We start from the raw sequence: 15794 nt of genomic DNA on the forward strand, positions 1-15794 counted from the left end.
GTTCAGATGCAATTGTGATTCTTCGCTCTTTCTCAGGCACCATTGATTCCCTTGTGCACAATTGCCCTCTCATTTCCTGTTTGCAAATACTGACTAAAATTGCCCTTTGTGAAGAAAATGGAAATACCTGGTATCCCACCCATGTGTATTTTTTTATTTGCTTTTTTTTAAGCAGGTTCTTCTTTTTTTTTTTTAATGTGTATTTATATTTGAGAGAGAAAGGGACAATGAGAGAAAGAGGGGAGAGGCAGAGACAGGGAGACACAGAATCCAAAGCAGGCTCCAGGCTCTGAGCTGTCAGCACAGAGCCCGATGCGCGGCTCGAACCCACGAGCTGTGAGATCATGACCTGAGCCGAAGTCGGCCGCTCAACTGACTGAGCCACCCAGGCGCCCCATTAGTTTTTTATTTGGATGAGAATATACAGTCTCGGGGGAAGAATCCTCCACATGCTAGTTGAGATGAAATGCTAATTTCTAAGTTATGGATCATTAAAAGAGAGCTTTTAAAAGAGAAGAAAAAAGTTTTAACATGACATTTATGTTCTATAAAATCAATAACCAATGAAAACATTTCAGAATTGGAAGATAAAATTTACTTGGATATTCCATCTTCATCAGATTGTCTGTTCCTCCTCGCTGGATACTCTAGAAAATGTAATAAACAGCCATACCCGGGTTCAAGGTGGCCCAAAAAGGAACATCCTCATTGTACAGAGACAGAACCGATGTTGGAGTGTGTGGGTTCCACTTTGGAATTGGTTGAGTTTTCCCCGTTGGTCTGCTTTTTCCCTTCACTTCTCTGTTGGCTTCTATTATTTGATTTTTAAATATAAGGCCCTCTACCTGTCAGTAAAGCTAAATTTTATGGTAAGTTTCAAAAGGGTTGTGTTAGAACTACATTTTAATGGATTGCTTCAAAGTTGAAAACATCAAGTACCATTATTCAAAACAGGCAGTCTTATTTTTACTATTTTAGTTAACTATGATTTCTCCGGGAAAATAAGTACAGTAATTTTAAGTATTTTGAGTATGAGGCTTGTTATTTGAGTGCTCACAACTCGGGCGGGTCAGGTGCCATCCCAGCTCTTGGCCGTGTCTCCCTTTCTAGTGGCTTATTTAGTTTATTGGACCAAATTGTAACTGTACTATATAATTTTTTACTTGAACATAGATAACGTATATTCTGTCCTATGTCTGTTCCGGTGATCGAGCAAGCCTGTAAGTCCGTTTTGACGCTGGAAGGCACGTGCCCTGCTTTAATTATTTTCATTCATTCAAAAAAATGTTTACTTTTATGAGAAACAGCAATGAATAACACTGACACAGCTCCTGCCCCACCGTCTATTTTTAATAGGCTTAGGTCTTTGTAGTTGCAAGATAATATTTTTCCTTTTATTATTCATTAATAAGAGATTTTACAGACTTACAGAAATTGAATGCCGTAAAAACTTCCACATTGCATTCACAATCAAAAAAGCGTTCTGAGTACGCCATCGCCCTTACTTCAAAATTGGTCCTCGGTTATGTGATCTTGTTAATTTCTTCCCCATTATTCAAAGTTCTGTTGTGTTTTGTACTTGTCAGTTAAAGTATTAACTATTGGTAAGTTTCCTTTTGCAAGCTACCTATCTATATGAAAAACATGTTGGAAGCAAATGTTGACGTTTTCTGCATTGTTTACTCATGGTGTTTTATGATGAACACATGGGAGAATAAACACAGCTTTGATTATCGATGGCATTTGCCCTTAACTATCAAAGTACATGTTTGACCTTTAACTTAAATACGAAAGAAGTATTGATGCAGGTAAGTGTTGTAAAAATTCACAGCTGTTAGACAAATGACAATCAGAACTGTGGAATTTAAAAGCACAGAAACAGTTTCAGCACAGGGCTGTTCTTAGCCCGGCGTCCCCAGAGGAATTTGTTTTAGTAGACCCTCTGATGTATGATTCATTTTTGCTTGTTATGTTTCCGTGTGAGTCACTGTTTTAGAATGTAAAACATACATTCTAAAATACATTCATCTAAATACATTCATAAAATACAAACATCTAAATACATTCATAAACTATACATTGTTTTTATGTGTGCAAGTTGCCCTAGAAAAAAAAAACGTGCGTTCTTAACACCAGCAAACACGGGAAGGGCATTCTGAGGTGTTAGTTTCTATTTGAAACAGGTAGATGTACATTTTCTACCTGGCTTCCCAATTCTTAGATCAAGGCAAAGGAGAATTGTAATCCTCTGAAGAACATGGTAACCGCTCTTTGATGCACAAAAAAGAAAGATAGGAGTACACATTTTGTTGCAGACTTTTCAGAACGGTAGTTACAGTACTTTTTAAAAGTTGTTCCTGTTCCCGCAAAAAAGAACCCAGAAGTAACTTGAGTTGCGTTTTAGTTAGGGTTACATAAATGTGAACTGTGTATTTTTTAATGCTTAGTTTATCAAGCTCAATAATAATGAAGTCTAACCAGCTGCTGGTTTCCTTTGTTTGAGGAAATAATTAGCAGCCCTTTGAAATTATTTGGTCATTCATAAGAGCCCAAAATAGACTGAATTTAAGGAAATTAACTGTGACTTTAGAATTATGTTTTGTGATAAAATGAATGAAAATGATGGCTTTATGATTTTATTTCAGACTGTAAAATACGTAATATTTTGAAATAGTAATATTTCACATCAAGATTCAGATTTTAAACTATTGAAATACTTCAACTCTAAAGGATTTTTATTATAAATGAGATTGAAGAGTAAGCATCCGTGAAATTTTTATGCATCTACTTGAAATGCAGCGAAATTTCTCCTGGTCAGGAAAACTACATGGATATCTTGTTTACCGGTCCACTTTGGTTTTTACACTTTTTTCCTACCCAAACCACCATCCACCCAGATAGGTATGCTGTTGTTATTCTAACCGTTGCTGCAATTACTTAAAATTTACTTCGCAAACTGCCTTTATTAAAAGAAGCAAAGTCTTGTATTTGTTTCCTTGGGGGGATCGTAGTGGCAGCTCCGATCGGGGGAACAGCACTGTTCCCTGGTCTTGTCTTTTAAGTGTCACCACAGGATGTATCCACTTGCAAACTCATTTGCCGACCCGTCCTCCTCGTAGAACGCAGGCCTCTAAGAGCGAAAAAGGAATTTTAGGGCTTCTGCCACCTCTTGACCACATAGGTGCTGTCAGGATATTCAGCTTCTTTGGGCCTCTCCCCCTAAAATGGCAGTGATGGTAAATCCACTTCTCAGGGCCACTGAGTCCCAGGGAGATCACAGAGATGAAAACACTCTGCACTTGTAAGGTATTTATATTATTGAAATAACATAATATACAAAACAGGCTTTCATGTGCTTAACTACCCTACCAAAACCTCAGTATGTGCCCTGGGCAAGTAAGTATTTACAAAGTTAATTTTATTCTTTTGCAATTTTGATGTGCAGAATTCAGTTCTTCCATTTATGCATGTCCTGTGCTTTCCAAAAGAATGGAGCTTTCGCTTTAACTTTTTAAATATCTTTTATTAGTCACAATTTTTATTTTTCTCATTTTTTAAACTATGAGAATAATGCTGCTTTCAAATGTACTTTCAGTAGTCTTGTAATGATGCTGGAATGTCCTCTAGTAAATACTTTATTGACACAACAAATTTTTAAAAGTACGACAATTTGATTTCAGGGGAAATTAATTAGATTTGTGTTTGGAACGTTAAGTAAAATTATTTTCACTTAACTTGTCATTAGGGAATCCTTTCACTACTATATTTTAACTACTTGATTTCTGTTACCCCTCTCGTGTTCTTACAGTCACGATTTCTGAACATTCGCCTTTAAAATATTCAGAGTTTATTAATCTAACTGTGTCCTGTAGTCGCTCCAGTAGAGAATCCTAGTTTTTTCTCTGCCTCTTGACCATTCTTTTCGCATTTACTTGTACCATCGAGAATTATTAACAGATTTGTTTCCTGCGCATGTCCTCAGTTTACTGAAGATCATGCTAATAGGCATTTTGTAAAGATACTTTGAAGATCTTTCGACAGTGACCTTTTAAAACCCAGCGACGCTCCGTTCCTGATGCCTCCGCAGCACACCTGTGTATAACTTCCCTTGCATGCTTTTGAAATCCAAAGAGCACAGAGTTATCGCTACATTTCAGCCATCCTGCGCAGCATTCCGAGAAATAAACTGGCAGGTGTTGCAGGTGACCGAAGTGTAGCTCCGAGAAGCCCATAAGTGTGTGCACTGTGGGCACACAAGGTGCTGGCTTCAGGAGTCTGCTGTCCTGTGGTTCCAGATGCACTGAGTTCGTCTCTTCCGTACTATTATTAAGCTCAACAAAATGCTGCTCGGTTCGGTTTACAAAGAGCGACTCTAACATCCATTTCTCCCAGTAGGCAAGTTAGATTTAAAAAATTAAATTGAATTTGGGAAAGAAGTGGGGAGTCATTCAGCATCACACAATGCCATTTATGTAGGTAATACTACTTTACCTTTTGTTTCTGCATTTATTTGGTCATGTAAACGTGCTTAGAACTAATACAAATTTGCAACTGGTGAAAATTAATGCATGACTTATCAGCAGAGTATGGAATGTAAGCATGTGCCATGAAATTGCAATTCTCTCATTCTTTATTTTCTATCACTTACGTGCCGGTCCCCTTTAGAGTGTAGTCCACTCTTATTTTTTGTTTCATAGATTGGCCAAAATGGGAAGGACTGGATTCCGCTCTCTTCCACGAAGAGTCAATGGGACTGGCTGAGATCAAGGTCTGAGGCTCTTTCCACCTGTCACCAGGTAGGCACTGAACAAGAATCACTGCCATTCTGTGCATGTCTCTTTAAAGCATTAGATTGATATGCATATTATGAAGGTGGGCTTTTATTCCATGTTGAACCCACAACCTTGTATTATCCTATTGTTTTAAATGCACCTGTAAGTAATTTGACTTTTGTAATATGTTGAGATGAAAAGATATTATTAGCCATGAAAAAACTTCAGCTGGTCTTAGAAACGTGTAATATTTGAAATCTCCAGTTCTTCATTGCTCAGTATGTACATCCAAAGGTGATGAAATTCACTTGTTATTCCATATTGAGTATCACCAACTTGAATATAATCCATGTCTGTATATTGTTTCATGGTATATTTCTAATACTCTTTTTTTTTTTTTTTTTTTTATTAGAAGCTGCCATTTTTTTCTCAACTGAAATTCTCTGCCCCTTATGCTTGGATCTCTAAACACAACAGTGACAAATATGACCAGTCTTTGAAATATTTTCAGATATTAGTTATAAACAGGGCCTCAGATACTTAGCATTCCGTGTTGATTTTACAGTCGAAACATTTATCAGCTTGTTTCCCACAGTGCTCTAAATAAGTGCATGGAAGCATGATGTTAGGAAATGAGGTGGTCAGAATTGCTGTCTTGTCCTGCATTGGCACAGTGCTTTCTACCAATTTACAGTGTCATTGCTGGTCACAGCAAAACAGCTGTGTAGATATTTCTGAGAGACAGAAAGAGGGCGAGAGGGGGAGAGGGAGAGAGGGAGGGAGAGAGAGAGAGAGAGAGAGAGAGAGAGGCAGAGAGAGAGAGAGAGGCTGTCTCTTGAATGAGGATATAACCAGAAAAGAACAAGTCCCTGAGATTAGGAAACTCTAAAACGGGGAGAGCATATTGTGGTAGCATCAGTAATGTCACCTGTGTTGACTGTGTTAATGTCACTTTTAAACAGCAGAAGGCATGCAGACAGTTTGCACAGCTTGAAGGAAGGCCTTGCTTGTGTCTTCCTGCTGACGAAGAAAGTATACGTGAAGCGCACACTGGTTAACTTACCCACAGGCTTTACTTTTTAGCCAATGAGTGAATAATTGCCCTGTTTTGCCTGTTGAGGGACAGCCTCCCCCTTCAAATACAGTGGGATCTAGTCCAATATGCACTTCGTTTCACAGAAATTAGATTCAGTCTAGAGCCCCTGCCCAAATATAACTGGACTCTGCAGGAGTCCGTATTCTACGTCCAGCCCGTAAGGGCAAATGAGTCTGATGGCAAAACCCAAGGGGTATAAAGAAACGGGCTTTCGTTGTTTTTTGAAATACATCATAGCATGAGAAGTCCAAGTGAGCAGTACTTGATAACACTCATTTAGCGACGTTCAGTTTTCACTTTAAAAAGCAGGTATTTTTTAAAAGAGGTTGTAGGCCTCATCATTTCTGTGCCCCTTAGAAGTGAGTTGTTAGACTGGCACTCAGGAACCTGGAGGAATCCTTTAACTCTTTTTATATCAGGTGGATCTTTGGGGACTTGGTTCCTTACTCTGAGAAATACAGTTGGTAATACTCACTGTCTCTTGTCCATGAATTTTCAAAGCTTTCAATCAGTTTAAAAAAGTTTTTTAAGTAGACCTACTCTTTGCCATGCAATACGTACACTTCATCCTTCCTCACAGCACCCATAACAAACCGAAGCTCTGACACACCTTTTACCCGAAACACCTCCACAATGATGCGTCCTCGCACAGGTATTGTGCTCCAAGCCAAAAGTCTCACTGGTGTGCCACCCACGGGTCACAGGTGTGCCAAAGACTGATGCCCCTCAACTCTTGGGGAGGCCTGATGACTCGGGCTCATCCACTAACCTCAGGGTGCCCGATGAACAGAATCCTTTTCTGTGATGTGCAAGAAGGCGAGGAAGAAGTGCCTCGATCCAATCTTTCTTCCCCCCGAATGATCAGGAGCCGTGATCCTCACTCGCCTCAGTATAACTTCATCAGATACTCTGATTTCAAGAAGAGAAGTCATTTCTCCTCTTGACTCGGAAATCCTTCTGTGTGTGATAATAGAGAGCAAATCTCCACCCTGGGTGGTGCCTTCAACTCTCTCAGGCCTCCTGTGTCTGCATTAAGCACTTCCTCCGTGAACTAAATGGCTCACAGGGTGCCTATAAGAGTTTCCCGTTGCTTATCTGTGTTTTTCTGTAACACGGAGTCTGCCCAGAGTTGGCTTGCCCAGGCTAAAGGGGTTTTTTTCCACGGTAGAAATATTTGCAGAAACCTTTTTATGCTCTTAGATTTCTGTTGTCTAATCCCTTGTCAAAACTGAGGCTTAATAATGCCACTTTTAGTGTCCTGTTTTGACGCTTCCTGAGAGTTCCTGGAATCACTACTGCTTTCCCTACGTATGATCATTTGTCAGGTAGAATTTCAGGGGGGTGCGTGAACTGTTCATTCTGAGCAATGCGTTAAGATGTGTTTTGCGAATATAAAGAAACCTACAGATATTACATTAGACCAGCTGAATCCATTTTATGGTTCCTTTTTGAATTCAAAAGCATCACATAGCAAGTAAAATTTTTAAAAATTAAATTTAGTTACAAACTAGTTGTTTCTTATTTTTTTTTTCCAGTCCCTTTTTGCTTTCTTTTACGACCACATGAAACTTGAGAAGCCACCTAAAGCTAAATCATTTAGTGGAGTTGGGCAGTTCCCAAGTGTCCAACAAGAAGGCCTGCTTTAGGCTGCGATGGCCACTGTCATTCCTGGTGATTTGTCAGAAGTAAGAGATACCCAGAAAGTCCCTTCAGGGAAACGTAAGCGTGGTGAAACCAAACCAAGAAAAAACTTCCCTTGCCAACTGTGTGACAAGGCCTTTAACAGTGTTGAGAAATTAAAGGTTCACTCCTACTCTCACACAGGAGAGAGGCCCTACAAGTGCATACAACAAGACTGCACCAAGGCCTTTGTTTCTAAGTACAAATTACAAAGGTATTAAACTCTATTTGTCTTTCAGATTATATTTTCTATTATGTTGGCCATTTGAAGCCGTTGTAAACGTATATATCTGTATACACATTCTTTAGCCGCTTTGCAGAGAGGAAATGTTACGTAGATTAGACGTGGGCTAGTTTTAGCGTTCTGAGCCACATACTTTTACGTGTTAGTGTCTTTGGATTTTTTTGTAAATGCAATGCTTAATGAGAGTAGAATTTCCGTGCGTACAAAGAAATTGCCAGAAAAGGGTACGGACGTTTTACGTGAGTATGTTCAGGCTCGCTCATTGGCTTTCGTAGTTGTAGCTAGAGGCCGGCAGAAACTAACGTGGCAACTTAAACGGCTCGAGTCCTGCAGAGCCGAGGGGTAGTGACTGTCCTTGTGGCGCATGCTAAGTTAAGACGCGTCCGTAATCAGGGAGTTTCTGGCGTAGCGTAGTAGCGTAGCTTCCGTTTGAAAAGTGAATCCGTAGCACTTGTGTCGTGGTACTTACAGAATATGTCTGTGTTCAAAGGCACATGGCCACTCATTCTCCTGAGAAAACCCACAAGTGTAATTATTGTGAGAAAATGTTCCACCGGAAAGACCACCTGAAGAACCACCTGCACACGCACGACCCTAACAAAGAGACGTTTAAGTGTGAAGAGTGTGGCAAGAACTACAACACCAAGCTCGGCTTCAAACGTCACCTGGCCCTGCACGCCGCCACCAGCGGTGACCTCACCTGCAAGGTCTGCCTGCAGACGTTCGAAAGCACAGGAGTGTTGCTTGAGCACCTCAAGTCTCACGCGGGCAAGTCGTCCGGCGGGGTCAAGGAGAAGAAGCACCAGTGTGAGCACTGCGACCGCCGCTTCTACACCCGGAAGGACGTCCGGAGACACATGGTGGTGCACACTGGAAGAAAGGACTTCCTCTGTCAGTACTGTGCACAGAGATTTGGGCGGAAGGATCACCTGACTCGCCACATGAAGAAGAGTCACAACCAAGAACTTCTGAAGGTCAAGACGGAACCGGTGGACTTTCTCGATCCATTCACCTGCAACGTTTCCGTGCCTATCAAAGACGAGCTCCTTCCGGTGATGTCCTTACCTTCCAGTGAACTGTTGTCAAAGCCATTCACAAACACTTTGCAGTTAAACCTCTACAACACTCCGTTTCAGTCCATGCAGAGCTCGGGACCCGCCCACCAGATGATCACAACTTTACCTTTGGGAATGACGTGCCCGATAGATATGGACGCTGTCCACCCTTCTCACCACCTTTCTTTCAAATACCCCTTCGGTTCTACCTCATACGCGATTTCGATTCCTGAAAAAGAACAGCCACTAAAGGGGGAAATTGAGAGTTACGTGATGGAGCTGCAAGGCGGCGTGCCCGCCTCATCCCAGGAGTCCCAGGCATCATCATCTAAACTGGGGCTGGATCCTCAGATCGGCTCCCTAGATGATGGCGCAGGGGACCTGTCCCTGTCAAAAAGCTCGATTTCCATCAGCGACCCCCTAAACACACCAGCCTTGGATTTTTCCCAGCTGTTTAATTTCATACCCTTAAACGGCCCTCCCTATAATCCTCTGTCGGTGGGGAGCCTCGGAATGAGCTATTCCCAAGAGGAAGCGCATTCTTCTGTGTCTCAGCTGCCCCCCCAGACCCCGGATCTTCAGGATCCCGCAAACACTATAGGTCTCGGCTCCCTGCACTCACTGTCCGCAGCGTTCACGAGCAGCTTTAGCACGAGCACCACGCTCCCGCGTTTCCATCAGGCTTTCCAGTAGGAGTCCACGACGTGGACCGAAGGCAGAAATCTGTGTGTAGCCCTGCCTTAGGTGACCGTGTGTATTTTAGTGCCTACGTTAAAACAGCATAAACATTTCTGCTTTTGTACAGTACCGATTTTCATTAAGCCAGTATGACATAGAAACAAGCTTTTATAAGCGAGCTTCGGAACCGTTTGCGTTCAGTTCTGTTTACCTGGGTATTTTGTCCACGCTCACTGCCAATTAATTGTCCTGTTTTAAGACGGTTTTTCCTCTAGGGAAGCCATTATTATCAGTAGCGGTAAAGTCTTACGAGTCCCACGTGCAAATTACTTTTAGATCTCAAAATGTCCAGTTCTGTCCAATAACCATGGCTCTGCCTTTTGACATTTGGCTCGTTAAAGAGTTTTGCAATAGGATGTAAATTTTCTAAAATGTATGTGAATAACCTGAGAGTTTTTAAATTTTTACTAGTCTCTAAATGGATTCGTAAGCAAATGTTTCAAATGAATTAAGAATCCAGTTTGGGGAGATGATAGATGTTTCTTTAGCTATACCATAATTTCAGGTCAGTATATTTTGAAGACTTTGCTATTGTCTGGCTCAGATATTTTGCTGTCTTTATTATGCACACGTAAGGAAAACGAAACCTAAACACAAAGCACCAGTATTTATAGCAGAAAAAGACTCCTGGGAAGGTGACACAGCATTCCATGGTACTCAGTAGTTGGCCTTAAATCAGTACACAGGATATTTTTTGCCACGTTTCAAAGTTGCTCTCTTTCCGATTGAACAGCGCTAGTCACGTTACGGCATGGGACTCTTCAGAGTCAGTGTGTGGATCGATCTCTGGGCTCCTTAATCCTTTCCGCCTTTCGTGGCCAAAGGGTGGGGTCAAGTGCAGTCAGCAGTTCTATTTTAAAATGTCGGTCCACAGTTAGCCCAGAATCGAGAGCCGTTGTGGAACACAGGTGTTAGGTGTGTTTATCCCAGAGCGGACCGTCTCTTCTTGGATGGGGTGATAGATAGACTGCTAAGAAGGCAGATGTGTGATGTAAAGCACTTGGTTCGGCTCGGGAACCTGTCTAGGGATCATGTCCCTTGTTGCCAGGGTTGGAAACTAGCCTCTCGAGGCGTAAAGTCAAAGCATATCGCTTACGTCACTCTTACTTAACGTGAAAGCGACGATCAAGAAGAGTGTGTTCCCTGGACGCAGCAGTTCTTATGGGCTTTCCTCCTAGTAGACAACCACCAGCATCCTTCTGAAGGTCACATTATATTCTTCTAAGTGTTAGCTGGGACATCCGCCTAAGAAACAGATCTATTAAGCACTTGCTAACACCTTATTTGGGGACCCTGTCTGTTGGGGTGGGTAGGAGGGGGAAGGTTTATAGAAGAGTGTAGATCTCTTGAAAAAAAAAAAAAAAAAGAAAGAAAGAAAAAGAGAAGAAAAATATTTCTGAGTACTCATTAGCCCTGTACGGAAGCTTCTTTTTTTCATTCACAGGGCCGATTATCACTGCAGATTGCGATGTTTACCCAGAATTTCTAAAACTGAGTGCAGATTACGGAATATAATACGTTATTTAAAATATTTGGGAGTAGTATAATTTGTGGAAAAATGTAAATTGTAATAATGTAAAGGGGGGGTTTCACTATATATATTATACACACACACATATATCGCACTTCATAGAACCAGAGTTGCTCTCTTAAGGGAGCTTTGGCTCCTGATACTTTATCATGCTCCTATTTTTTTTTTTAAATTCTAGGAGCAGTAGTTTTTATACTTATGTATTTAAATTTTATTATTAAAAAATTACATTTTATAAAAAGTGTGTTCCAAAGGCATTAAAATTATATATGTTAATAAGGAAATACATTTAAAAATTTTTTCAAACTGCTCCTAAGCTTTTGATTAGGAGACTATTTGCTCTGAAAGTAGGCTTTTAGCTCTGCTTTATTACTGCTTCCTTTAGTTTCTATGAAACAGATTGCTTACTTAAATCATTAGTTGAATGATTAGTGTTCAATATTGCTTTAATCACCATTAAAAAAAAAAAAGGAAAAAGAAATTGGTGACAGAGCACAAATAAATAGAAAACCTATTTTTAAGTAAACGTCACAAATACAAGTGTGGAAGCACTACTTTGTCTAAAATTTGCTTCAGGAGAAGTCAAATTAATGACCTGAGACGCTGGCCTTGGTAGGCTGTATTTCACTGGTCATAAACGATTAAAAAGGGAGTACCAGGATTTATGCAGCAAAGCATTTTGGAAATGGGGAATGGCACCATATGCGTGTATATCTTTTTAGCCTAATTCTCGCCCTGCACGGAATTCAGATACACGGAGGCATTTCTTTCAGGGCACCTGGGTTAGAATTGTAGAGTCTTAATATTCACGTGAACACCCCTCTCTGCCTGTCGCTGCCTCACAGACTTGAAATAACGCTTCCGAGGAAGAGGGACTTTCAGCTCTTTTGTTTCTCACATTGACTCTACTGGTCACCAGACCCTTTTGGAGAGAATTTCTGTTAAACACGAGGCAGCCTCATTTACTTTAATTGCACAATGGTCTAACAAGGATGCAACACAGAACTGGCTCTTTTTTCCTAGAAAAAGAAAAGTGGACATGTGTTTTTCCATCACCTGGATGTGTTAAAAATAATGATTGCCAATGCTGTTTTTCACTCTCCCCGTGGCCAGAAGCCTCATCCTTGAAATTTCTAGTAGTGCCTTTGCTTGGTTTAAAAAAAAGAAAAAACAAAAAAAGGGATTAAGTAAAAACGTAAAAATAATTCAGTTTCTTAGAATTTGGACCTCAGACAAGATATTGAACCTCATTCAGTTTGAACTTCCACACGTGTGTACAGATTCGATCCGCAGACACAAAAGCGCCAGTGCGGAAGGGTCTTGGCACCGTAAGCAATATTATCCACTGATGTATGCAAATATCATCTTCATAGTAAAGTGGTCACTGTTACAATTCACATTTTAAACTCCTATTACCGAGTGCAGTTTGCAGAACTCCGGTCGTCCTGGCTGATCACACATCACTCTTTGTGCAACTTTTTCATTTCATTTCATTTCATTTCATGTTTCTTCCAAGCTGTGTATTTCTGCCTATTTGTTGCTTGTGCTTTATTAGTCATTTGTGGAATATAGTGATATATTGTGTTAATTGGGACAGTAGCGGTTTTTAAAAACCATATACTGACTGAAACATGAGCCAGAGCTGACTGCTTTATTAAGCTAATAATGAATGTTAAAAGAGTACATAATTCAGGATCGTTCATCTAGTAAGCAATACACGTATATAGGCCAATATTTTTTTTAAAAAAAAAAATAGAGCTTGGTCAACCTCTATACTACACATATTACAAGATATAGCACTTTCAAAACGAATCTAAACCTTTACAGAAACTTTCTTATAGGTTATGCCTTTTATTTTAAGACTTATTATAATTTGTTTCAAGTGCCATTAGATGATATATATGTAGGCCTTTGATATATAATGCTTTGTGTTCAAAAATGGTAGATGGTATTTTAAACAGGTACATTTTTACAGTGTTTTCTTATCAATTTGCTATATTGCACAGAATCAGTGTGTGTCTTTTCATAAGGTTTTACAATGGTTTATTTTTTTACAAGGTTTACGTGTCTCAAAACACACTGTCTTCCCAGTATGTAAATTAAAGAATACCAGTTCACCCAAGTTGCTTCTAGCCTACTGAGATCCACGTGACATTGGAGGAGATCTTCTAAATGGCGAGCATTCGTCATTAGCAATGGCAGACTGTTGTCTCTGACGAGTAGTGCCTCAGTTGACTCTGTCTTCTTTTTCTCGCAGGGTGTCAGCAGCCATGCCTACACCACAGATAGTCTTGCTGTGATCACCTAGATCCACGCGAGTCGTGTTGTGTAGTTTTGTGCTAAGAACCCTCCAGGGCGCCCTTTCGATCACGTAGAGCAGACCGATGCCACCAGCATTGGTACAAAGGCACACGTAGGCCCTCGTCCCCCTTAGGCCCTTCTACATTATCAGCCCTCTGAGGATGGAAAGGCAGTGTCTTTTGATAAGTGCTCTAGCTCTAGAAATGACAAGAACCATTGCTAATGTATGAAACACTTCCTTGTATAAGCTTCAGTGGTACAGACGAACCAGAATGAATGTTTATCTTCTCAGAAACACTCCTTCGGTATTATGTTGGGTCATGCTGCTAATGGAACTTGGGATACAACTCTTCATGGTGCTACAAACTTCTCTGTCTCGTTCAGTCATATTTTTGTATCCATAGGAAAACAAGAGGACTCCATTAGGCGTAAAGGTGTACAATATATTTTTATACTGTGACTCAATTTGTCATGAACAGACTTTTACAGCACCCACCACAATGTATTCGCGTGCACTTGCAAAAGGAAATCTGGGACGTGCAAATGTTACCGGAACAAACCCAGCTTTTGTCTGCGAGGTGACTATTACTCAAAGTGAAAAGTGGGCTTCGTAATACGGTGTGGAGTGAAGAACATGCTGTAGGTTACTAACAGCCCTTTGAATTTAACAAAAACTGGGAATCCACTAGGAAATGGATTGCATCATGCCTGAGCATAAGCTGGACTGCTGAAATTGTACTTTTAGCTGACGAGAAAGTGTTTGGACTAGTACTCTCAAGATGTTCTAATGATAAAGGTGTGAGTCAGAATAGACCAGAAAAATCTGCATTCCAGGCTGAATTTTTGTATATTTTTCTTGCATTTAAAAATCGCTCTTCTGTGATATGGGGAAATCAAGTGGCTTATCATGTATATCGTGTACTTAAAATGTATTCACAAACTACTGTTGTATTTGTATAAAATATAGACAAAGATCGTATTTTTTGTGTGTGTATAAGCTCTGTAAAATAGCAATCACATTATGAAGCTGCACTGATACATTTTAAACATCCACATCCAAAGAAGCAGGCTATTTATTGTCCAGTTACCCAGATATAAAATATTACTTTGCTGCTAATTAAACAATAGTACTGCAGCTTTTTGTGGCCTACAGTGTGATGTTTGCTGTAAGAAAAAGATATGTGAACTCCACAGAATATATGAATAAAATTCTAGAATGGCTTTAGATAATGTAGCCCTTCCTGAAGTTTTAATGGAGGATCAACTTCTATTGGGTAAAACTCCTTTTCTTCACTTTGAATTTTAAAGATTTTCTCCTGGGGTTAACATAAGGTTCTAGTAGCTAGCTGGAGGACAGTGCTTGGTTGTTGAAAGGAAATGTAAAGTTCCAGGGGTTCTTTTGTTGGAAAACTCTCGTACCTTTCAAGGAAGGATAGAAACTGTAAATAAAAAACAGTCGAAATATCACGCATCAAAACTTTAATCCAGGTGAGAGTCCAGAAAAAAGAATTCCCAAAAGGCCATTAGAATGTATAAACCCATAATGGTTCTTGTTCCCGTGACAGAAGATTGGCCTTAAGCATTCCTTTCACACGAAGTGTCGGCCGGTTCCGGTAAATTATCCTTTTGGAGGTTCCCTGGGGGCTCTTCGTCTAAAATTTTGCTGAAAACCCTCCCGTGACGGTTAACTGGACCAAAACGCACACACCGCTTCATCTAAAACTCCTCGGTTAAACAGTAATGCAGCTTCAGAAAGAGAGAAATGGTCGGAAGATTCAGTGAGTAATCTGAGCAGAACCAATTGTAGAAATAATTTGTCACGGATCCCCCAGCACCTCTTTCAGTGTGAGAGGAAACCTCCCTCTTTATACCTTTGGCTCTCCCGATTTAAGGCTCACCTCCTCCTTTCCCGTACTTCATTCCAGAAGATCTAAAAGCGTTTCTTTGTTAACTCTTAACGTTAGCGCTCAAGACATTCTTATTTAAATTCGTGCATATGAAACATTTCAAGGACTGTCGATCAAAACAATGCTTTCCTTAGTTACAAAGGCTTAGAAAAACTATGTTTGGGATTAATTCACTCAAGGTATTCTCTCCCTAATGGAAAAGTCATTAGAAACGCAGTTTGTTCATTGCTTCCTAGACGCAATGGGGTTAAAAGACTTTTTCATTTGTGTTATCGTTAAATGCAAAAGTTCATACCAAGGGTTTACCATCCAGGGGAGGCAGAGGTTCAGTCTGGCTGTAGACAGCTTGAGGTCTGCTGTCACTTTTCCTTAATCAGACATCTCTTCAGCAAAAGGCACCACTTTGTGCTAAGTCCTAGGGGTATTCCAAAGAAATCAGCTTTATAAAAAGAAGGTGATTTCCTGATCAA

The 15794-nt window shown here is 40.3% G+C and overlaps 1 protein-coding gene across 7 annotated transcripts in view; it reads left to right on the top strand.

Moving 5' to 3' along the window:
- Positions 1 to 15520, top strand: part of PLAG1 (PLAG1 zinc finger) — a 51500-nt gene extending 35980 nt beyond the window's left edge. For 4 of the 7 annotated variants that reach the window (XM_053208179.1, XM_027042893.2, XM_027042892.2 and 1 more), the window contains 3 exons: positions 4698 to 4796; positions 7404 to 7762; positions 8283 to 15520. In XM_053208179.1, coding sequence (XP_053064154.1) covers positions 7521 to 7762; positions 8283 to 9540 — 1500 coding nt within the window. In that variant the 5' untranslated portion in view covers positions 4698 to 4796; positions 7404 to 7520 and the 3' untranslated portion in view covers positions 9541 to 15520. Of the gene's footprint in view, positions 1 to 1018; positions 4797 to 7403; positions 7763 to 8282 lie in introns of those variants that run through there. The other 3 variants (XM_053208181.1, XM_027042896.2, XM_053208178.1) reach the window with 2 other exon arrangements.
- Positions 15521 to 15794: the final 274 nt, after the last annotated feature.

This window comes from Acinonyx jubatus, chromosome F2, assembly GCF_027475565.1.
Source record: "Acinonyx jubatus isolate Ajub_Pintada_27869175 chromosome F2, VMU_Ajub_asm_v1.0, whole genome shotgun sequence".
In the NCBI taxonomy this organism is placed as follows: domain Eukaryota; kingdom Metazoa; phylum Chordata; class Mammalia; order Carnivora; family Felidae; genus Acinonyx; species Acinonyx jubatus.